General features: G+C 36.0%; 1 protein-coding gene across 8 annotated transcripts in view; it reads left to right on the top strand.

Moving 5' to 3' along the window:
- DOCK7 (dedicator of cytokinesis 7) overlaps positions 1–25585 on the top strand; it is a 219588-nt gene that overhangs the window by 150441 nt on the left and 43562 nt on the right. For 6 of the 8 annotated variants that reach the window (XM_072820523.1, XM_072820525.1, XM_072820527.1 and 3 more), the window contains 6 exons: positions 1448–1587; positions 6557–6726; positions 7882–8036; positions 19164–19346; positions 19457–19619; positions 24237–24333. In XM_072820523.1, the coding sequence (XP_072676624.1) occupies positions 1448–1587; positions 6557–6726; positions 7882–8036; positions 19164–19346; positions 19457–19619; positions 24237–24333 (908 nt within the window). The remainder of the gene's footprint in view (positions 1–1447; positions 1588–6556; positions 6727–7881; positions 8037–19163; positions 19347–19456; positions 19620–24236; positions 24334–25585) is intronic. The other 2 variants (XM_072820522.1, XM_072820526.1) reach the window with 1 other exon arrangement.

Genomic DNA, 25585 nt, shown 5'->3' with positions numbered 1-25585 from the left:
CATCAGAGAGCACCCACAACTTTTCATTATGGATTGGCCTGTTTTCACACACTCTTTTACCTGTCTGGCATATACTTCTCCCTAAAACAGATAACGTTAGTCTTTAGCTATACAGTGAAGAAGAAATTAATCATAAGTATAGTTCCTAAAACTTTTAATGAAACACATTTGTCTACACCTAACTCCCTTCTGAACATCTCATTCAGCTGAGAAATTAATATAATTCCTTCCATTATCTTGTTCCCTACTTTCTTATCTAACTACATTAATTTAAGATTCTAATAGATAACAGAGACCTCACCCTTTCTGGGGTGAGGGGGGCAAACATAATTTTATATATTTATTAGGAAGATGATTTCTCTGGGATGCCTGGGTGGCTGAGCAGTTAAGCATCTGCCTTCAGTCCAGGGCGTGATCCTGGAGTCCCGGGATCGAGTCCCACATCAGGCTCCCTGCACGGAACCTGCTTCTCTCTGCCTGTGTCCCTGCCTCTCTCTCTCTCTCTGTGTGTCTCTCATGAATAAATAAATAAAATCTTAAAAAAAAAAAAAAAAAGAAGAAGAAGATTTCTCTGCAGAGAATCGTTGTTCTAAAAAAAAAAAAAAAAAAACCTCACATGGATGGTCCTGAATATGAATTGGGAGGATGAGACCTCACATGGATGGTCCTGAATATGAATTGGGGGGATGAGACCCCCATTATCAAGATTATAGACACTCTTGTCTTGAACTATATCATGGGGGATGCTATTTTGCATTATTAAAAATCTTGTAAAAACTCTGTGAGTGGGGACACCTGGGTGGATCAGTCGGTTAAGCATCTGCCTCAGGTCTTGATCCTAGCGTCCTGGGATTGAGCCCCACTTTGGACTCCCTGCTCAGCAGGGAGCCTGCTTTTCCCTTCCCCACTCTCCCTGCTTATACGCTCATGTGATCTCTCTTTCTCTCTGTCAAATAAATTAAAAAAAAAAAAAAAAACTCTGAATGCATCACAAAATGGTGGCATTTTGTAGATAATATCTTCTCTGAATTACAATTTTACTGGTATTTGGATTTACTCTGGAAACCAATAGCTTTGATTATCATTATGTCTTTTGTACCCAGCAGTAAATACACATCATTTGGATTTAGTTACTTTTTTTCTCCTTTAAGGTATAATACTGAAACATTAAGTGGCTAAAAGAATAAAGAAAAAAAAAAAAACAGATGGAAAAGTTTCAATATGAGAAAAGGGAAATTGAAAATAAAAGTATTATTTATCAGAGTTTCTTATATCAAAAGTAAGAGCAGTTACTTTCTCCAATGTAAATAGTAGTAACATAAACTACCCTAGGCAAAGTGTGTCTTACTCTGAGATAATGCCCATACGGCATTTGTCATAACATTCTGTCTGGAGGATGTTTTGTTGCACAGCTATTATAGTTTTGTTCTGCCTCCCTCCCAAACAGAGTTCTGGATTTTCCACAAATGTACAAGACCAGAAGATTGCAAATATGTTTGAGTTGTCCGTGCCTTTCCGCCAACAGCATTATTTGGCAGGACTTGTATTAACAGAGCTGGCTGTCATTGTAGACCCTGATGCTGAAGGGTGAGTACATTTATTTTGCCTTGCAGAATAGCAGTTTGATTTTGGAGAATGGGACAGAAGTAATGTACTTACACTTCCTGAAAATCAGAAAAATATCCTTTGCCACTCTTCTTCTACTTCTGTATTCACTAAGTTCCATACCCATGTTATTTTTTCATTTCATTGATTTTTAAGAAAAAAAAAAATCATCTCTGAGTTTGAGGTTGGTCTTTAACTCCGTGGCGTGTCATGGTTTATTTGGTAGCATTTGTTTTTCCTTCTTAATAGTTACACAAAATGCTTGTGCTTGTTAGTAGGTAGACTCTTAGATTTGTTGATATACAGTAGACACATTTCAGTTGAGGAAAATGGACTAGTTTTCTATTCCTTGTAAGGAAAATTGTTTGCCATTATACTATGTAGCATTTTATTTCAAAATATGCCCTATAAGCAAAATATTCTTAGTTTTTAAGACCTTCTAAAGTTAAGTACACTTGTACAGAATTTTTGAAAATTGATATAGTAAAGAAAGGGCATATTACCTGATAATTTGAATTTATAGAAATAGCTTGATTTTTGTGGTCTAGCATCCCCATAGGGTATTTCTATCTTAATAATTGTTTTAAAAAGTCTGTGTGATCGTCATTCCTTTAGGTAATAATTAGTTTTTAAAAATCCACATAATAGGATCTTTAGTAGGAGTTTTTAAAATTTTTAAATTTTAATTTAAATTCCAATTAGTTAACATGCAGTGTAGTATTAGTTTCAGGTGTACAATATAGGGACTCAACACATCCATACAATACCGGGTGCTCATCACAAGTACACTCTTTAATCCCCATTGTCAATTTCATCCATAGCCCTGTCCCCCTCCCCTCTTTTGTTCTCCATAACAAAACTGGGGTTTTTTCTTACTTCTTTTTTCTTTGTTTGTTTTATTTCATAAATTCCACATATGAGTAAAGTCATAGCGTATTTATCTTTTTCTGACTGACCTAGCTTTTACTTAGCTTTCTGCCCTTTAGATCCATCCATGCTGTTGCAAGTGGCAAGATTTCATTCTTTTTATGGCTAATATTCCATTGTAGGTATATACTACATCTTTTTTATTCATCTGTTGATGGACACTTGGATTGCTTCCATACCTTAGCTATTATAAATAATGCTGCAATAAACATAGGGGGTGCATATATCTTTTTGAATTAATGTTTTTGTATTCTTTGGGTAAAATCCCAGCTTTTAAGATTTTACTTATTAGAGAGAGAGTGCATGTGTGTGTGCAGGAGGTGGGGCAGGGGTGGAGGGGGTGGGAGAGAAAGAGGGAAAAAATCTCAAGCAGACTGTGCTCAGTGCAGAGCCCAATGTGGGGCTCGATCTCATGACCCCAAGACCATGACCTGCGCTAAAACCAAGAGTAGGATGCCTAACCAACTGAGCCACCGAGGTACGCCTAAAATCCAGACTTTAAGTAATGGTCCTCAAAGCCCTTATCTGGCTCTTTTATGCTTTTGCCACTGTCTTCTCTCCCCCACATACTAAAATATAGCCATCCTGGTCTTTTTTTCTGTTTCTCTAATATGCCAAACTCATTCCCATTTTAGGGTATTTGCACTTGGATTTTTTTCTCTACCTAAAGCAATGCTAATGTTACCCTAAGACTGTCATGTACCAGTTTGCTCCTCGTGATTCTTCAGGTCTCCACTCAAATAGTATCTTCTCAGTGAGGCTTTCACTAGCCATCCAATTATAATTATAGCCATTCTGCCTTGCCACATCATTCCTATACATGTAGCCCTCTTTTATTTTCTACAAAACATTTCTCTGAAATTTGCTGCTTAATTTCTGTCTCCTCCCATTAGAATGTGATTTCATGAGAACACATGAAATCTTTTATTTTCTAAAATATTTATAAGATTTATCTTTCTTGTTTACTGCTATACTTCCAATGCCTTAGAATTGTGTCTGGTACAAGTAGATGACTACATATTTATAAACAGATGTTAATTTCAGTGAATGAGCAATTGACTTTGGGAGACTCACATCCCATCTCTAAATTTTATATTCTTTAGTGGTATATATATAAAATACAGCCTACATTGTCTTAGCTAGGTCCTTGAGAGGAGTGCTTTTCTTTTTACTTCATCTGCTTGCTAATAAGAATAATTCCTTGTGTTGCAATAATGTTTTAATATTGATCAAAGATATGCTCTCCAGAAACTTTCATTATAGTTAGAAAATTAAGACTATGAAACAATATGATTAAATGCTAATTATGTAGCACATACTTCTACAGAAGATTAATACCTTTACTACTGCATTTGTGAGACAATTATTATTTTTATTTATTTATTATTTTTCTCTTGCAATAGCAAACTCTTTAAGAACAGGGACAGCATCTTATCCTTAACACTGAAAATAGAACGTTGGATGTTCTGCATAAACATGTATTTAATAGCTGCCTGTGACTCAGTAATGTAGACCTATAAAAAGGCTTAGAAAGATGAGTGGGTAGAGTTGATTTGTAGATTATGGTCGGGCTGCTAGCTGCAGAGAGCTAAGGAACACACACTTGGGTTTGAGAGTTATCATTGGTAATGCAGAAATTCAAAGGGGAGAACATAACAAGCAAATGGCCAGAATTTTAGACTTGGGTAAAATGAAAGATTTTTGAGAAAAAGGTCAGAACTACTGGAGAAAAAATTAAGAAAAGAAAAGATAAGATGACAGTGTTGAGTAGAAAACTGTAGAATAAAATCTGAGATATGTCAGTTAGATGTGGTTCTTGACAGTGTTTAAAAATACACTTTCTGAATAAAACTCTGGAAGGAAGAAGAAAGAATCTCCAGCTGGATTTCAGATATAGCAATGTAAAGCAGCTGATAAGATGAAGGGCTCTGTAGGAAGACCACCTGGTTTCTAATCACAACTTTGAAATTGGCTATGTGATCTCAATAAGAGCTAGTATTTACTGAGGAAGACAGTGTACAAGACAGTGTGCTAATAAGTATGTTACATAAATTATGCAACTTAATTCTCACAACCACCTTATGAGGCAGGTAATTACCCTCCTACTGTAGGTAGGGAAACAGATAAGTTCAGTATCTCTAAGAAATTATTTAGCTGTTAAATGATAAAGGTTATGCAGTGCCATGTGGTAAGCTTTCAGAAACAGTTTCAAAGAAAAGGAGTAGAATATTAGGAAGTAAATGGAAACAATGGACTGTACATTTAGGAAGTTTATCACTGGAGAAATTATTAGTTTATTACTGAGTGATAGTATATAGCTAGAAGAGAGTGGTTTCAAGTGAACATATGTTTTCAACATAGGAAAGGATTATTTGAAAGAAAGAAGGGAAGAATATAGTGACTGGGGGCATCAAAGCTGTTGAAGAAACATGATGTTCATTGGAGAAATTATTTTTTGAGAGAAGGCCCAACTTTTTCTGAGTCAGAAAAGGAATGTTGGAGATATAAAAGTAGAGTTGTGTTAAAGATCTGGCTAGAGAGGGATCCCTGGGTGGCGCAGCGGTTTGGCGCCTGCCTTTGGCCCAGGGCGCGATCCTGGAGACCCAGGATCGAATCCCACATCGGGCTCCCGGTGCATGGAGCCTGCTTCTCCCTCTGCCTGTCTCTGCGCCTCCTTTCTCTCTCTCTCTGTGACTATCATAAATAAATAAAATTTATTTAAAAAAAAAAAAAAAAAAAAAAGATCTGGCTAGAGCAAATTCAGAATGATTTTTCTTTCCTAAAAGACAGAAATTGAAGGTAAGGTCTTTCCCCAAGGTTGATGGTGAGAGGCTAACGGGAAGAGAAGGAGACGTGAAATGGCTGCCAAGTGTAGCCTTAAGGGTCTGTCAAAAGTTGGCCAAATGTTTGATTAGAATGGTTGACATAGTCAAAGCACCTTCAATCTGAGAAAAAAAAAAAAAAAAGTGTGATGATGAGTATTTTAGCCCACTTGAAACTCAGGCTAGTATTGGGAGTCTACAGAAGGCCCAAATGAGGTAGATGAGCAAGAAAGTTTTTGTTTTGTTTAAAGATTTTATTTACTTGAGAGAGACCATGCACAAGTGGGGAGGAAGGGCAGAAGCAGAGGGAGAAGCAGACACTGCTGAGCAGGGAGCCCCGGTGTGGAGCCCGATCCCAGGACCTGAACCAAAGGCAGATGCTTAACCAAAGCATTCACCGAGGCATCCCGGAAGTTGAGTTTAAATAAAGCTGTCAAAAAAAATTAAATTAAAATAAATAAATAAGCAAGCAAGCAAGCAAGCCATCAGAGACAACCCCCCCCCCCACCCACCCATGGACTGCATAATTTATTAAGTAGAGGATTTTTCTTTTAGAAAAAAGAGATAAAAGTTATTTTTGGTAAATGTGAAAAGGTCTAATTTGAAATAGAATGTGTAGCTACTTACAATTTACTTTTTTTTCCCCCACCCTGACTCCCCAAAATTTACTTTTTCTTTTTTGCTTCAAAATATAACCATAAGGCAGCCCCCGTGGCACAGCGGTTTAGTGCCGCCTGCAGCCTGGGATGTGATCCTGGAGACCCGGGATCAAGTCCCGCATCGGGCTCCCTGCATGGAGCCTGTTTCTCCCTCTGCCTGTGTCTCTGCCTCTCTGCCTGCCCCTCTCTCTCTCTCCGCCTCTGAATAGAAAATAATAATAATAATAAAAATATATAACCATAACTGGTCTTAAATTATTTAATATGAATATACACTAATAAAGAGTTAACGTAAAAATATTCAGATTTACTCCTAGTGAATTTGTTTCACATTTAGTTTTCCCTCTATCATTACTTTATACAGAAAGACATTTGTTAATTTTGTAATGAGAAGTGTTTTATAGGAAAACATTGCAAATATGTGGCAGAGTTTAAGTTAAACAAAATTGATTAGGTACTGTGACTTACTGTTTGCTTTAAAGATATTAACTAATCTCTGTGACCTTACTGCTGCTGCTGCTTCTTCATCTTCTTTTTAAATAGACTGTTTGGATTGCACAAGAAAGTCATCAATATGGTACACAATTTACTATCCAGTCACGACTCAGACCCACGGTACTCTGACCCCCAGACAAAGGCTAGGGTGGCCATGTTGTATCTACCTCTGATTGGCATTATCATGGAAACTGTTCCTCAGCTCTATGACTTTACAGGTACTTAATATATATTTAAAATAAATCTTAAAGAAAATCTTAGTGTTTAAAAGTATTAGAAATATATTGAGGCTAAAGATCTTTTTTTAGGAAGAGAAATATAAAGAAATGTACACTGACATAAGTAAACTGTCAATATTTAACCATATTACTGAGTAACTTTTGACTACGTGAGAGAATTCACTGCAAGCTTTCCTTAAGTAGTCCTTATGATGAATTTTAAAATAATGATTTATAGCACTTATATACCTACCTATTAGAAAACAGGTTTTTGGTAGACTATACTGTTCATCTGAAAATATATATATAAGAAAACTTGGCAGATGTGTGCCACCTTCAGGCTCAATTTGATTCATTCATACACACACACACACACACACATACATGTATGTATAAGAAAACTGGCAGATGTTTACCACCCTCAGGCTCACTTTGATTCATATATACACACATATATGTATACATACACATTCGTACATACACATATATATACAACACACATATATAATTGAAATTAATATTCATCAGAATAACAAGAATGTTTATTGTGAACACTAGTTTAATAAGTTGAAATTATGTTGCTTTTTAAGAACTAGAACTCATAAAGTTTTATTGCTTTTGCTTTCTATATTTAGAATTTCTTGAATTCCTTCATTTGTCCTAAAAAAAACACTGTTGTTCACATTTAACCTAGCAAAGTACTTCTTCCAGTTAAAGTACTTCCAGTTCAATAAAAACGTTTAAAAACAAACTGAGTACCTATTTACTGAGTACCTATTACACATTAGGAACTTGAACAAAGCTGGTGATACCAAGATAACCAACTGTGTCCTTAAGGGACTCATAGTTGAGTAGTTCAACCATTATTTTGATTGCTAAAGTGGGCTTCCTTATCTGAAGGTGGAAATGTTTATATTATTATCTTCTTTGACTTGTGAGTTTTCTACAGAATTATAAATGTTACTGTAGGAATTTATACTGTAGGAATAAATTTAATGTTCAAAATATTGTTTAAAATAAGTAAATCTGATGATAAATATTTCATGTTAATAGGTTTTCCTTTTAAAGAGTAATGGAGAATAGGAAATTGCATGCTCCATAACTATTAATTAACCTAAATGGAATTTTGTTTATTTGGGGATTATTTTTTTCCAGAAACTCATAATCAACGAGGAAGACCAATTTGTATAGCCACTGATGACTATGAAAGTGAAAGCGGAAGCATGATCAGCCAGACGGTTGCCATGGCAATTGCAGGAACATCAGTTCCTCAACTAACAAGACCAGGCAGTTTCCTCCTCACATCATCGGTAAGAAAAACTGTCCTGTAGAAGTTTTTTCTAGAAAGGCAGATATTTACAGATATGTTTCCTAAAATAACTAAAATAGTTGTATTAGCTGATGCAAGAGTACACAGAGTTTTGTTTTGTTTTGTTTTTGTTTTTGTTTTTTTAATTTATGATAGTCACAGAGAGAGAGAGAGAGAGAGAGGCAGAGACACAGGCAGAGGGAGAAGCAGGCTCCATGCACCGGGAGCCCGATGTGGGATTCGATCCCGGGTCTCCAGGATCGCGCCCTGGGCCAAAGGCAGGCGCCAAACCGCTGCGCCACCCAGGGATCCCTACACAGAGTTTTATTTACTTTGTGGAAACATTAAGGTGCTGAGAATGTTGCTTATCTTGTATTAAGTTGTTTTAAAAATTATTAATACTTCAAGGTTTATGATATAAAGCTCTCTAGTCTATTGTTTGGAAGTTTGAAAGTTACCTTATTGTAAACAGCCTATTTTCTTTATTTTCAAAATCCATTTTTAAAAAAAAAATGTTTTTCATTTTTTTTCAAAATCCATTTTGTTCTTTATCAACCCTATGAAATATTTTCAGTTGTTTAGCAATTGAGAATATTTTTTTAATCTGTGGAGGTTTATACTGTTTCATGCTTAAAAAAATTAATATGTACTCTGCCGTGTAATTTTCCCCCCTTAAAAATGAAGGATGTGGGAGCAGAGAGGAAACAAACTACCAACAGAGTAAGATCAAATTCTAAAAGACTTTCTTTCTGAAAAATGCAATAATACTTATGGTAGCTGTCCTGACAACTTAAAGTTTTATTGAGATAATTTACATATCAAAAGATTCACCCATTTTATATGTATAGTGTCATGAGTTTTAATGTACTTACAGAGCTGTGTGGCCATACCACAGTCTAAGTTTAGAATATTTCCATCACCCCAAAAAGAACGCTTAGGCCTGTTAAGAACCACTGCCTATTTCCCCCCAGCCATAAGCAGCAACTCACCTACTTTCTGTCTGTATATCTGTATAGATCTGCCTATTCTGAACATATCAAATAAATGGAATTAAACACTGTGATCTTTTGTGTCTGGCTTCTTTCACTGCACATAAAGTTTTTGAGATTCAGCATGTCGTAATGTGGATGAGCACATCTTTTTTTTTTTTTAATTGCCAAGTAATACTCTTTTGTATTGATATGCCAGATTTTTATCCATTTCTAGGTGATGAACATTTGGATCCTTTCCAGTTTGGGGCTGTTAGGAATAATGCTTCTATGAACATTTGTGTACATGTCTTTGTGTGCATATCCGTTTCTGTTTCTATTAGGTATATACCTAGAATTGGACTTGCTGAGTCATATGGTGTCTCTGTTTTTAATATTTTCCAGAAACTTCTAAATTCTTTTTAAAGTGGGTGCACCAGGGTAACCTGGGTAGCTGAGCGGTTTAGCACTGCCTTCAGCCCAGGGCCTGATCCTGGAGACCCAGGATCGAGTCCCACGTTGGGCTCCCTGCATGGAGCCTGCTTCTCCCTCTGCCTGTGTCTCTGCCTCTCTCTCTCTCTCTCTCTCTCTCTCTCTCTCTCTCTGTGTGTGTGTCTCTCTCTCTGTCTCTATGAGTAAATGAATAAAATCTTTTAAAAAAATAAATAAAAAATAGAGTGGGTGCACCACTTTACATTCTCACCAGCAATAAATAAAAATTCTCGTTTCTCAAATCCTCACCACTTGTTATTGTCCCTTTTTTACACCTCGGTGTAGAGTAGTATCTCATTGTGGTTTTGATTTGTATTTCCCTGATGTCTATTGATGTTGAGCATCTGTTCATTTGCTTATTGACACATCTTTTTTGTATGTCTTTTTTTTTTTTTTTTTTTTAAGATTTTACTTATTTATTCACAAGAGACACAGAGAGAGAGAGGCAGAGACACAGGCAGAGGGAGAAGCAGGCTCCATGCAGGGAGCTCGATGCAGGATTCGATCCCAGGACTCCAGGATTACGCCCTGGGCCGAAGGCAGGTTCTAAACTGCTGAGCCACCCAGGGATCCCTGTATGTCTTATTTGGAGAAAAGTTCATTATCTTTGCCATTTTAGTATTGTTACTCATCTTCTTGTTATCAGATTAAAAGAATTCTTTATATATTCTAAGTACAAATCCCTTATCAGATAGGTGATTTGCAAATATTTTCTCCGATTCTGTGGAGTATCTTTTTGCTTTCTTGATGGTATTCATTTGAAGTGCATAGGTTTTTAATTTTGATGAATTCCAATTTATCAACTTTCTTTTATCACTTGTACTTTATTATTTTGTACATATAATATCAAAAGTATATGCACAATTAAAGTATAATAAAAGAAACAATAATGTATCTACCTCCCAGCTTCAGAAATAGAACATTGCAAATTCCTTGGAAGTTCCCAGTCTGCCTTCAATCCAGTCCCTGTCTCCACCAAAAATGACCACTGCACTCAATTTTATTGACTTTTCCTTTTCATTTTTAAAAACTTTTCTTAGGTAAAACATACTATATATTAAAAAGTACATGGAACATAAATGTACAAATTTACAAAATATTGTAAAATGAACAACTTTGTAATCACCACTCAGGACAAAATATAGAACATTGGCTGCCTCTCAGAAATCTTTTTTTTTTTTTTTTTTTTTTTATTGGTGTTCAATTTACTAACATACAGAATAACACCCAGTGCCCGTCACCCATTCACTCCCACCCCCCGCCCTCCTCCCCTTCTACCACCCCGCCTCTCAGAAATCTTTAGCATGCTTTTCCCCACTACAGCTATCCACCACGCCACCCTCTATCCTAATGAAATAATTGCTTAATTTTGCTTATAGTTCTACCATTCAAGTTTGCATCCCTATATATTGTAATTTAGTTTTTTGTTGTATCTTTAATTTTCTTCCAAGTTATAAAGTGTATAATTTACTGATTTTCATTTTTCTGTCATTAAATTGTCTATCCATTCTATTCTCAGATGTATGAATGTCTTCTGACCTTTGGTTATTTCAAATAGTAATCCTATAGGTTTCTTTACATGTATCCTGTGTGTGTGTACACTTTTATTTAGGTTATTTCCTAGGAATAGAATTTACTGAATCATAGGGTATGTATCTTTATACCAGATATACCCAGGATTTCCAAAAGGTTTGTCTCAATTTGTTCTTTACCTGCAGTATTGAAAGTTCCCATTCCTTCACATGTTCGTCAGCATTTAGGTTTTTCAGACTTTAAAATTTTTATCAATCTGGTAATTTACAGTTGTATCTCATTTCAGCTTTCACTTTCCTGATGCCTTCTGAGAGTACACACTTCTTCATATATATACATGTTGGCTATTTGAGTTTTCTCTTTTGCGGTTCTAGAGTTTATTGCCCATTTGCCATTTGATTGTCTACTTTTGTTTATGATTTGTATGAGTTTATATGTTCTGGATCAAACCCATTGTCAATTATAGGTGGTTCAAATATTTGCGTGTGTGTGTGTGTGTGTGAGAGAGAGAGAGAGAGACTTGCTTTTATCACACACTTAATGGTAAATTGGGTGATTAGACTGTCTTATTTAAACAAATTTGTTGATCTTTTCCCTTACAGCTAGTGTTTTTTGTATCTTTAAAAATTATTTCCCTATTGCAAGATTTTGAAGAGATTTCCTATGTTATTTTTTTTAATGCTTTTTTGTTCTTTCATATCTAATTCTAAAATCTACCTGGAGTTTTTTATAAACAGTAGAATCTCGGGATCCATATTCATTCATTCATTCATACCATTTATTAAAAGATTATTTTGCCTACTCTTCTGGAGTATTACTTCAGTATAGTCTATCATGTAGAAAAAGTCCTCATGCGTATAAAAAAATTTGTATTTCTTCATACATCTTAGAATCAGCTTAGGATGTTCCACTAAAGTAAATAAAAACCAGTGAATTTGTGGGGATTTTGGTTGAGATTATAATGAGTCTATAGATCAATTTTGGTAAAAATTGATATTTTTACACTACTAAATCTCCTAATCCTTGAACATGATAGATACCGTTATTTTTTAGGCCTTCCATAACACCTATGAATATATAAGCTTTTATAATTTTCACCAAAGAAGCCTAGTACATCTTTTATAAATATATTTTTATTTTTTATAATATCATAAAATTATATATAATACATATATATTCTTATAAATGTCATCTTTTTCAAAAATTCTTTTTTCCAACTGTTGATTAATTTTTTGAGGAACTAGAATTAGTTTTATACAATGATGCTTGTTTTCAGCAGAATTCCTAAATTTATTTAATAACATATGCATAGATTTTTTTCTACATACACAATCTTATCATCTGTGAATAATGACAGTCTGTTCCTTACTTTCAAGTTCTTTCCATAACTTATTTTACTGGCTAGAATCTCCAGTATAGTTATTGCATACAAGTGATGATAGTTGGCATCCTTAAAGGAGGAAACCTGTGACATTTCATTCTTACACATAGGTGCCATAGTTTGGGGGAGATTTTTTGTTTTTTTTTCTTTTTTTTGCTGTTCTCGTATTATGGAACTCCTCTTTCTGTTTCTGGTTCACTAAGAGTTTTGTTTTTTTAACTATGAATAAGTGAATTTTATCATGCCTTCTTTGCATTCAATGAGATGCTTGTGTTAATTTGCTTTTAAATCTTTTACTGTGAACCATTTCAATTGATATTCCAGTGTTAAACCTACCTTCAGTTGCCAAATTAAACTGTCTTTTTTCACAATTGTGTTTAATGGATTTTGTGTGCTATAATTTAAGATTTATGTATTTTGTATTTATGCTTATAGGTAAAATTACTTGTAATGTTTTTCTCATAATGTTCTTTACAGGTTTTGGAATCAGGGTTAAATTAGCAAATTTAAATTTAAGAGGGACTTTACCCTTTTGTTCTGTTCTCTGCAAGGACTTTTTTTAAAATTGGAGTTATTTCTTCCTAGAATATTTGGAGAACCTGTGGGTGAAGCCATCTGTACTTGCAATTTTCTTTTTTGAAAGTTTAAAAATTATGGACTTAATTTCTTTAATAACCATAAGACTGTTCAAGTTTTCTGTATCCTTTTACACTAGTTTTTATAAATTTTACTCTAGTAGAAATTTATAAAAATTTATTGGCATAAAAGTTTAGATATTTTCTATGATCTTTTTAAAGTCTATACCATCTGTAGTAGATATAAATGGTTTCATTTCTGTGACTGGCTTGTTGTACCCTTTGTCTTGCATGAGTCTCAACAGAAGTTTGTGTATATCTTTAGTCTTTGTAAAAGACCAAGTTGAAAAAAAAAAAAAGACCAACTTGGAAGCATGTTGATCCTCACTTTTGAATGTTTATCTTCATTATTTACTGTCTTCTCTTTTCTTTGGGTTTATATTGTTCTTACCTTCTTAAAATGGATACTTAACTCTCTAATTTTTATTGTTTCTTCTTTGGTACATATTACAAGCCTGTACATTTTCCTTTAACTATTGTTTTAGTTACATGTCACAGTTTGTGTGTAGCATTTTATTATTCAGTTCAAAAATATATCCAAAGTGCATTATGATTTTTTTTAGACTTTTAGGCTGTACATTTTGTTTTAAAATATCTAGTCATACCTGAACAGACATTTCTCCAAAGAAGACCTACAAATGGCCAACAGACACGAAAAAATGCTCAACATCACCTGACATCAGAGAAATACAAATCAAAACCACAATGAGATACCACCTCACAGTAGTCAGAATGGCTAAAATTAAGTCAGGAAACAACTGATGTTGGCGAGGATGCAGAGGAGAAAGGAGAACCCTCATACACTGTTGATGGGAATGCAAGCTGGTTGCAGCCATTCTGGAAAATAGTATTGGGATTTCTCAAAAAGTTAAAAATAGAGCTACACTATAACCTAGCAATTGCACTACTAGGTATTTATCCAGATACAAACATAGTGATTGAAGGGACACATGCACCCTAATGTTTATAGCAGCAATATCCACAATTGGACATTGTCCACATTGGCCAAACTATGGAAAGAGCCCAGATGTCCATCAACAAATGAATAGATAAAGAAGGGATACACACACGCACACACACATACACAATGGAATATTACTGAGCCATCAGAAAGAATGAAATCTTGCTAGTTGCAATGATGTATATGGAACTAGAGAATGTTATGCTAAACAAAATAAGTCCGAGAAAGACAAATACCCTATGATTTCACTCCTGTGGAATTTAAGAAACAAAACAGATAAAACATAGGGGAAGAGAGTGAAAAATAAGATGAAAACAGAAGCAGGTAAACCACAAGAGAAACTTAGGAACTTAACTATAGGAAACAAATGAGGGTTGCTGGAGGAGAGGTAGGTGGGGGCATGGGGTAGCTGGGTGATGGTCATTGAGGAGAACACTTGGATATAATGAGCACTGGGTGTTGTATGCAACTGATCATTCACTAAACTGTTTTTGAAACTCGTAATACAGTATATGTTTACTAAATTGAATTTAAATAAAAATTTTTAAAAATTCTAGTCATAGGGTGGGGTGCCTGGGTGACTCAGTCAGATAAGCATCCGACTTTTGATTTTGGCTCAGGTCATGATCTGAGGGTTATGAGATCAAGCCCCATATCAGGCTCCATGTTGGCAGAGTGTGAATCCTGCATAAGATTTGTTCTCCCTCTTCTCCTCATCCCCAATATATATGTTTGTGTGTGTGTGTGTGTGTGTGTGTGTGTGTGTGTTTGTGTATAGCTAGGGGAAAATTTCTCATAATTCTATGCTTCTGATTTTGGCCTGATTTCATAATCAGAGAACTTTGTGTGATTCAGTTTGTTATATTTGTGGCAATTGGTTTTATGGTCTTCTGTATAGTCAGTTTTTGCAAATAGCTCGTGTATTTGAAAATGCATATTCTTCGTTCTATATTTGCCCATTACACCTATTATTTAAAATTTGTTGATCTTATTGTTTAAACCTTTTTTTTTTCTTTACTGAATTCTGTTTGCTTATTCTAATACCCACCACAATCATGGTTTTTTTAATAACTTGTCATTTTGTCAGATTTTGTTTCCTTTGAGGCCTTTGAAATATCTAATTTTAAAATATGTTTTGATGGATTGCACCTTTTATCAATATGAACTGTAATACTTTTTCTTCCTTCAAATCTACTTTGTATATTAGTATAGTTATGCTAGATTTCTTCTGACATTACTTTTTCCATCCTTTTTTTATCAAACATTTCTTATGTTTTAAATATTTGAAACTTAAGTTTTAGATGTCTTTTATAAACAGCATATAGTTAAATTTTGTCTTAAATTTTTAATATTTGTCTACTTTTGTCTCACTAGAGTTTTAAAAATTCAATTAATTTAGTATAACTACATTTAATGTAAATTCAATATACTAAACATTTTAATTTTACTTCATATTGTTCCAACCTTTCTCTGATTCTTGTCTCCTTTATTGTCTTCTTTTATTGTTTTTTCTTTTCATTTTTTCCTCATTCTTTTTCCTTTCTACTAGTTTGGAAGTAAGCTATACATCCTCTTTCTATTCTTTTTGTAATTGTACTACAAATCACAGTATGCTTATTTAAATTCCACTCTAATTTAATCATGACCCTTATTTCACATTGGTTAATCGAAGGCTCTCAGAACAGGTTGCCTATTTACCTTTCTCCCTACTTAAATGCTATATTCATGCATTTTTTTATTATTATTTTTTAAAAGACTTTATTTATTTAGGGCAGCCCCGGTGGCGCAGCTGTTTAGCACCGCCTGCAGCCCGGTGTGTGATCCTGGAGACCTGGGATTGATCCCACATCGGGCTCCCTGCATGGGACCTGCTTCTCCCTCTGCCTGTGTCTCTGCCTCCCTCTCACTCGCTCTGTGTCTCTCATGAATAAATAAAAAATAAAATATTTTAAAAATAAAAAATAAAAATAAAATAAAAGATTTTATTTATTCACGAGAGACACACAGAGAAAGAGAGAGAGGCAGAGAGAGAAGCAGGCTCCATGCAGGGAGCCTGATGTGGGACTCGATCCCGAGTCTCCAGGATCACACCCTGGGCTGAAGGTGGCACTAACTGCTGAGCCACCTGGGCTGCCCATATTTATGCATTTTTAATTTTACATATCATTAAACCTCAGAAAAATTGCTATTGCTTTTATGGCTATATAAATTTAATTATTATTTAGGTTTGTCTATGTTGTTCACTACTTTATTTGCTCTTCTTCCAAATTTGTGACATTTCATAAGAACTGTTTTTCTTGGGATGCCTGGGTGGCTCCGTGGTTGAGTGTCTTTGGCTTAGGTCCTGATCCCAGAGTCTCAGGATCGATTCCCACATTGGACTCCTTGCCTGCTTCTCCTTCCTCTGCCTATGTCTCTGTCTCTTTCTCTCTCTCTGTGTCTTTCATGAATAAATAAATAAAATCTTTAAAAATATTTTTTTCTTCTTTCTAAAATATATCCCTTTAGAATTTTCTGTGCTGTGGGGATGAACTCTGTTTCCTTGGAAAATGTCTGACCTTCATTCTTAAGGTTTTTGGTTTTGTTTTTTTCTGAAATATCTTCTGAATTTCTGGTTTCAGCATGTTAAGGGCATTGTCTCTCCTGTCTTCCATTTCCATTGCTACTCACCCCCCCTTCTTTATGATTATTCTCCTTAAAATTGGCCTTCTGTGGTTTCACTCTGTTCCATCTAGTTTTGAATTTCTCTATACTTATTCTGCTTGGCATTTTTTGGACTTCTTAAATTAGTGGGTCAGCACCTTTCTTCAGTTCTGTGAAATTCTCAACTATTATCTGCCCAAATATGTCCTTTTCTCCATTCTCTCTCCTCTTTTTGTATTCCAACTCAACATACATTAGTCCTCTTTATCCCATCCTCTGTGTCTCTCCTCTTTGTTAACCTGTGCTTCATGCTAGGTTGTTTTTTGTGATCTGTCTTCCAGTTTACTGGTTCTCTCCATAACTGTACCTAATATTACATTAAACTAATCCATTGAGGGATGCCTGGGTGGCTCAGCAGTTGAGCACCGGCCTTCAGCCCAGGGCGTGATCCTGGAGTCCCGGGATCGAGTCCCAAGTCGGGCTCCCTGCATGGAGCCTGCTTCTCCCTCTGCCTGTGTCTCTGCCTCTCTCATTGTGTCTCTCATGAATAAATAAATAAAATCTTTAAAAAAAATAATCCATTGAGTTCTTAATTTGGTTATTGTGTAATATGGTTAAGTGAATTTATGTAGATGAATTCACAGCGTATCCATGAGAGGCAGTGTAACCTACAAAAGTGCTTGATCTCTTTCTAGAGCCAACACTTTTGCATTTGAATCTCAATCCTGTTATTTACTGCAAAATACCTATATAATTGCTGTCTTGGTTTTCTTGTGTGTAGGATAGGTTAAATAATAATATTTATGTCTTTGGATGGGTGCAAGGGATAAATAAGTTCATATGCATGAAGCATTCAATACAGTGAAGAACACAGTGTAAGCATCATGGAAGAATTGGCTGCTCTCATTATCATCATCCCTGACAGCAGGGAGATTAGGGTAGTCATTGAGATCATGACCCCAACAGTTAAGTATGCTAAACTTCCCTTTGTCTTTTCCTCCCAACATCCCTTCCGCTGTTTTCTTCTTACTATTTAGTAGATTTACTTCACCAGATATCAGAATGTAGTATAATGGTGACGAGTCTAAGATTTAGTGTCTGGTTAGCCTGGACTAAAATCTCTAGCTTTTCATTTCCTTACCTGTAAACTGGAGATAACAGTAGTTAATACCATCACATAAAATCATTGTGAGCATTAAATAAAAAATGATTAGCACAGTGTCTAACACATTTCAAATTTTATTATGTTTTGTCATCTTCCTCGTTGTTATTGTCATCCTGTATTCTTGTCTGTAAAACTGACATGTAATAAAACTTATTTGGTAATATTGTGGGAGGACTGAATGAAATAACATATGGAAAGAGCTTAGCATGATGACTGGAACAGAGTAAGTATGGAATAAGTGGTTTTGTATACAAGTTCTTTTTTTTTTTTTTTTTTTTTTTATGATAGTCACAGAGAGAGAAAGAGAGGCAGAGACACAGGCAGAGAGAAGCAGGCTCCCTGCACCGGGAGCCCGACGTGGGAATTGATCCTGGGTCTCCAGGATCGCGCCCTAGGCCAAAGGCAGGCGCCAAATCGCTGCGCCACCCAGGGATCCCTGTATACAAGTTCTTATTCTTAGTTTTTCACTGGTATTTCACATACTATTTCACATACTAATGCAGACTGAAGACTGGAAGCACCTCTACCTTATCTGCTCCAGCAATGGCCCTTGAGAGGAATCTGTGGTGCTCTAAACCTGAGAAACATTTTGTTGCTACTTTTATCCTTATACTGCTTTTACTGAGTGCTTTTTTCCTTTACCATATTATATCAGACATGATGAAAATATCTTAGTTTTAACAGTAGGATCTTTTAGCTTTTTGCCTTCACGTTTTCTAGTAATGTTTATTTATAGTCTACTGGAAGCGCTACCATAAATTAAAACAATCTTTCAGTGCCAGGAAGATTATTAAACTTCAGGACCTTAAGTTTAAGGTTCAAGTTAGGGCAGCCCCAGTGGTGCAGCGGTTTAACGCCGCCTGCAGCCTGGGGTGTGATTCTGGAGATCCAGGATCGAGTCCCATGTCGGGCTTCCTGCGTGGAGCCTGCTTCTCCTTCTGCCTGTGTCTCTGCCTCTCTCTTCGCTCTCTCTGAATGAATAGATAAATAAATCTTAAAAAAAAAAAAAAAGGTTCAAGTTATTCAAGTATTGTCTAAATCAGATGATTCTTTTTTTTTTTTTTTTTTTAAGATTCTATGTATCTGAAAGAGAGAGCACAAGTGAGGGGGGGAGCAGAGGGAGAGCAGACTCCTCTCTGAACAGGGAGACCAAATTGATCCCAGAACCCTGAGCCAAAGGCAGACACTTAATCGACTGAACCACCGAGGTGCCCTTCAGATGGTTCTTTTGAAATACTTGCTTTTTAAAGCAATTTTTGTTTTATTGCATTTAGAAGAAAACACCACACAACTTCCAAAAAGAAATGGCCATTGATCAGTCTGTCTCATTCTACTCTTCTTTATTTTCAGAGTGGCAGGCAACATACTACCTTTTCAGCAGAATCAAGTCGGAGCCTTTTGATCTGTCTACTTTGGGTGCTTAAAAATGCAGATGAGACGGTTCTACAGAAATGGTTTACAGATCTCTCAGTCCTACAGCTAAACCGGCTACTAGATTTGCTTTATCTCTGTGTATCTTGCTTTGAATACAAAGTAAGTGATCGCTGTGCCATTGCCAAGAAGAATGGGAAAGCAAACCTCATGTGGAAAAGGAAGACGAAAATTTCCTCAATGCCTCTTCTTTTCTAATGTTTAAATTTTAGGGAAAGAAAGTGTTTGAAAGAATGAATAGTTTGACCTTTAAGAAATCAAAAGACATGAGAGCAAAGCTTGAAGAAGCTATTCTTGGGAGCATAGGTGCTAGGCAAGAAATGGTTCGCCGAAGCCGAGGACAGCTTGGTATGTACACAATACCTTCTCCTTCTGGTGAGAATTTTTTCAGTTTCCTTGAATTATATATTATAGTGATCATTGTTGCAAATCTTCCAGGATTCTACACTTTTTAAAAAGTTTTAGAGAGGAAGAAAGGGTAAGGAACAGAGGGAGGATAGAGAGAATCTTAAGCAGGCTCCACACATGGAGTTAGGGCAGCCCCAGTGGTGCAGCGGTTTAACGCCGCCTGCAGCCTGGGGTGTGATTCTGGAGATCCAGAGACATGGGGATCGAGATCCAGAGACATGGGGCTCGATTTCACAAGTCTTGAGATCGTGACCTGAGATGAAATCAAGTGTTGGATGCTTAACCGATTGAGTCACCTAGGCACCCCTTAAATAGTGTTTTAAATGAAACTGAATTAACTAGAGTAACCACTTCTCTGTAGGAATTCAAGTTAGAATTCTAAGTAGAGTGAACATATTTCCTGGTTTGTTCTAGATAGTCCAGTTTATTCCTTTTGCCCTTGTGTGATTATTAAAAGTGTTCCCCCATTTATTTATTTATTTATTTATTTATTTATTTATTTATTTATTTATTTATTTATTTTTAAAGATTTTATTTATTCATTCATGACAGACAGAGAGAGAGGCAGAGACACAGGAAGAGGGAGAAGTAGGCTCCACACAGGAACCCTGATGTGAGACTCGACCCTGGAACTCCAGGATCACACCCTGGGCCGAAGGCAGACGCTAAACCGCTGAGCCACCCAGGGATCACCCCTGCCTTTTTAGACTTTTTAAAAACAGTTGTAGGTTCAAAGCAAAATTGAGCTAAGAGTACAGAGAGTTCTTGTATACTTCCTAGCACACATGCATTGCCTTCCCCATTATCATCATCCCCCGCCAGAGTGGTACACCTGTTCTAATTGGTACTGAACCTTTACTGACACATCATTATCACCCAAAGTCCATAGTTGACATTACAGTTCAGTCTTAGTGTCTGCATCACTTTTTACTCTTAAAAGTTTCCTGTTTGGCACAATGAATTAATATACCCTGTATTTAAGGGAATATTGTCCATCAGACTTTAATACAGGGAGAAAAAAAAACATACAGGGAGAGAAACAGGTTAATAGCATTTGAGGCATTGTTTCTAATTCCATATACTGCTACCCATTAGCTGTAGAACCTTGGCCAAGGCCCCTAATCTCACTTTCCTTTTCTTCATCCATTTGTGATTGTTTTGAGAACTTAGAAGGTAGTTTAACTAACTGATTTTATTGTCTTTGTAGCAACTGTAAACATTTTGTAAATTCTAAAGTGATAATTAGTGTTGTTGAGAGCTCACTGGCTTCATCATCTGTGTATATGATGCATGCTAATAGTTCAATATATGTTTGATGCACATTTATATGAATTTTTTAATGTTTTCCAATAGGCCACAAACACAATAATCATTTATCTATGTAAACTTCAGTATCTTTTATACGCTGTACAGTATGTTTGGAATTTCATAATAATACAAAACCTTTGCCTTTGTAATTAAGAGCACCATTTTTCTTCACTTTTGGTTATATACAGTCCACATTGTACTTATGGATTTTCTTTTAACTCCTTTATTGCATACAAGCACCCTCTTAAAAAGTATGAAAATTAACTTTTATTTAGGTCATTTAATTATCACTACAATCTAATAAATGATCATCCTCACCTTTAAGTAATAGAAAATAAAACTCAAAAAAAAAAAAAAAAAGAAAAGAAAAGAAAACTCACCAGAGGTAAATAACTTGCATAAGATTATAAACTAAGTGACAGAACCATGCTCTTTTGACTTTCAGGGTGATTCTTTATATTATACCACAACTCCTTCTAAGATTTCGTGTTGAAGAGAGTAGAACTGTTATCAGTGTGTTACGTTTTTAAGCCTGTGGCCTTAAGACAGCTATCTTTGAATATAAGAATTGAAGTTCTGTAGGTCGAATCTGAAATAAATAAGTTAATAAACTTATAGATACAGAGAACAGATAGGTGCCCTAGTATGGGGGTGAGGGTGGGCAGAGTGGATGGAGGAGGTCAAGAGGTACAGACTTCCAGTTATAAAACACATAGGTATACTAGGGATATAATGTACAGCATGGTGACTACATTTCATACTGCATGGTATATTTGGAAGTTACTAAGAGAGTATGTCTTAAGTTTTCATCATAAGAAAAAATTATAATATGTGGTAATGGATGTTAACTAGATTTATAGTAGTGAGCATTTCATAATGTATACATATATTGAATCATATTGTGCGCCTGAAACTAATATAATGTTATATGTCAGTTATATCTTTTTTTAATTTAGAAATTGAAGTTCTTAGAAAAATTAAGCCTTTGTGATTCTTATTTACATTTGGACATATAATGTGTATATATACATATTATATATTTATATGCGCACACATATATGCATGTGTATATATGTGCATATATATGTTATATGTATAGCTAGTATATGTATAGTTATATTCTTAACTAAGAGGTGAAAGACAATTTCTTGGGGGAAAGAAATTATTGTTAAAAATGTAAATAGAGGGCAGCCCAGGTGGCTCAGCGGTTTAGCGCCACCTCCAGCCCAGAGCTTGATCTTGGAGACCCTGGATCAAGTCCCATGTCAGGCTCCTTGCATGAAGCCTGCTTCTCCCTCTGCCTGTGTCTCTGCCTCTCTCTCTCTCTCTGTGTCTCTCTCATGAATAAATAAAATCTTTTAAAAAAATGTAAGTAGATCTCAGATATCAGATTTGTTAACTGTGTAAATATAGGAATATCTTTTCTTTTGCAAATTTTTTTAAAGATAGAAATTTTACAATGAAAAACGAGAAATAAGGGAAGGGAGAGAAAGCAGAAGAAATATTCCAGACGTGTCCTTTATGGTGTGGCAAATTTGTTTCTCATTACTTTTTAAATTTCTATTTGAACTCTGAATTTTTACCTTTTTTTTTTTTTTTTTCCATCCTCCTAACCAATTTAAAGTCTCGGGTTTTTCAAAAAGGAGCAGTCATTTTCTAGTTGAAAGTCTGAAATCATGACTGATTCTGTCATTTAAGTGTATATCTCTCCACAATTCTCAATGCCTTTTTCATTTCTACTGGATTTGAATGAACCACTTCTGTTGCTGCTACCCTTTGCAGGAGCCCCCCACATTCAGGCTGCTTTCCATCCCAGAAACCTTGGGAGAAAGCTCCCATCTTGTCCTGCTTTCTGTGGACCAAAGGAAGTATTTGCTTTAGGATTCTTTCTTATTTTATTTATATATTCAACAAAAACTTGTTAACTTTCAGTATTGCCAGACACATTGTCAGTCCCGGAACATCAAGGGGTGGACAAAATAGGCATAATCTCCATTCTTAAGTAGCTTATATTCTTGTGATCATAAGTGCTATGGGAAAGAAATATAGCCAATTAAGAGGATAGAAAGTGTTGGAGAGGGGTCCCTGGGTGGCTCAGTTACTCATCTGCCTTCAGTGCAGGTCATGATCTCGGGGTCCTGGGATTGAGCCCCGAGTCAGGCTCCCTGTTCAGTGGGGATCCTGCTTCTCCTTCTCTTTCTGTCCCTCTTCCCTACTCCTATCTTATCTCCCTCTCCCTCTCCCTCTCCCTCTCCCTCTCTCTCTCCCTCTCCCACTCCGTCTCCCTCTCTCCTACTCCTATCTTATCTCCCTCTCCCTCTCCCTCTCCCTCTCCCTCTTTCCTACTCCTATCTCATCTCCCTCTCCCTCTCCCCTACTCCTATCTCCCTCTCCCTCTTCCCTACTCCTATCTCCCTCTCCCTCTTCCTCTTCCTACTCCTATCTCCCTCTCCCTCTTCCCTACTCCTATCTCCCTCTCCCTCTTCCCTACTCCTATCTCCCTCTCCCTCTTCCCTACTCCTATCTCCCTCTCCCTATCTCCCTCTCCCTCTCCCTCTCCCTTTCTTTCTCTCACTCAAATAAAATAATAAGAATCTTTTTTTAAAAAGAAGTGGCGGGCAGCCCAGGTGGCTCAGCGGTTTAGCACCGCCTTCAGCCCAGGGCCTGATCCTGGAGACCCAGGATCGAGTCCCACATCAGGCTCCCTGCATGGAGTCTGCTTCTTCTTCTGCCTGTTCTCTGCCTCTCTCTTTCTCTCTCTGTCTCGTGAATAAATAAATAAAATCTTTTAAAAAAAAATAAAAAGAAGTGTTGGAATGTTGAGGAAGACCTTTCTGTGGAGGTAATGAATGACTGACCAGTGAAAATTTGTGGGAGAACAATTACATAAGAGGAACAACAACCATTGCAGAGGTTCTAAATCAGGAGCATATATAGGGAGAGTGTTTATGCAGAGAACACACACAAAGTAAAGTCTTATCACATAGGGCCTATTAAACTATGGTTTAGGTTTTGAGAAAATCAGTGTTAGAAAGTTTGCTTACATAAAAGGATGTTTGTTTTTTAATATTACATGTAACAAATGTTATTTCTTCTATAACTATTAAACAAAAAGTTTTAATAAACAGTTACTATTGTTTTTTCCACTTGTACTGAGGATAAAATGGGATTTGTAAAGTTAACATTGTGCAGTATTTCTTATATACTTGCAAATATTCGTATAGGTGGTCCAAATCAAATAAAATTTTAAAAATGGTTTTGAAATTTATTTGACAGAGAGAAGCCCATCTGGAAGTGCCTTTGGAAGTCAAGAAAATCTGAGATGGAGAAAGGATATGACTCACTGGCGTCAAAATACTGAGAAGCTTGACAAGTAATATAATCTTCTATTTTATGTTACTGATGGGCTTGTTAGATTTCAAATGCTGGAGGAAAATCTCTAATTTTAGTGTTATTTTATAATAGGTATTCAAATCTTAGACAAGAAAATAGTTATATTTCATTTTTAATTTTTAAATTAAAAAAGATTTGGAGAAGGGGCACCTGGGTGGGCTCAGGGTCTGTCTTGGATCAGGTCATGATCCCGAGGTCCTGGGATTGAGTCCTGCATTGGGTTCTTGCATAGGGAGCCTGTTTCTCCATCTGCCTATATTTTTGCCTCTCTCTGTGTCTCTCATGAATGAATAAATAAAAAGTTTTTTAAAGTTTTGGGGAAAGAATTTTTCATGTAGAAATTTGTTTCCAACAATTATTTCTAAATATCCACCTTAGAAATATATTCTGCAACAATTTTTTTAAAAGTATCTTGGAGATCCCGCTGATCTAAATATTTCCAGTTCACCAACAATTAGAAATCTAATCTTTGCCCTCTTGGAGCTTAAAATATAATATAGACAAAGCACCTGAGATCATGATCTGAGCCAAAATCAAGATTCAGGTGCTCAACCAACTGAGCCACCCAGGTGCCCTGTGCCCCTGGGTTACAGACTTCTTGCTGTGTGCTTGTATGATGGAAGGACAAGCAAAGTCCCTGGGCCTCTTTCATAAAGGCACTAATCACATTCAAGAGGCTCTACCCTGATGACTTCATCCATCACCCTCCACAGGCCCCACCCTCAAATACCATTATCTTGGGCATTAGATTTTCAACCTAGGAATTTTGCAGGACCCAAATCTTCAGACCATAGGAGGTATTGAATACAATATAAACATTTAACACTTGTTAAGCTTTAAATATGTCCACTTTTCTCTCCTCTTTGTCTATTTCTGTGATTATTTTTCCAGGTGTGTTTTGTTTTTTAGAAAGCACAAAACAGTGGGATATTATACTGTTAGTATATCACTTTCATTATTTTCCCCCAAGATTTCATTTATTTATTCATGAGAGACAGACAGAGACATAAGCAGAGGGAGAAACAGGCTCCCTGTGGGGAGCCTGATGTGGGACTCCATCCCCGGAACTCAGGATCACACGGAGCCAAAGGCAGACACTCAACCACTGAGCCACCTAGGTGTCCCAGAATATCACTTTCTTTTGCATTTGTATAATGTACTTTCTCTGCATTTCTCTGTGTTTTAAGGAAGTCTTTTTTTTTTTTTTTGGTGGATTTTTTTTTAATTCTTTT

This window comes from Canis lupus, chromosome 3 (genome assembly GCF_048164855.1).
Source record: "Canis lupus baileyi chromosome 3, mCanLup2.hap1, whole genome shotgun sequence".
In the NCBI taxonomy this organism is placed as follows: Eukaryota; Metazoa; Chordata; class Mammalia; order Carnivora; family Canidae; genus Canis; species Canis lupus.
The sequence above is the reverse complement of the archived record's forward strand: the minus strand, read 5'-3'. Positions and strand labels throughout refer to the sequence as shown.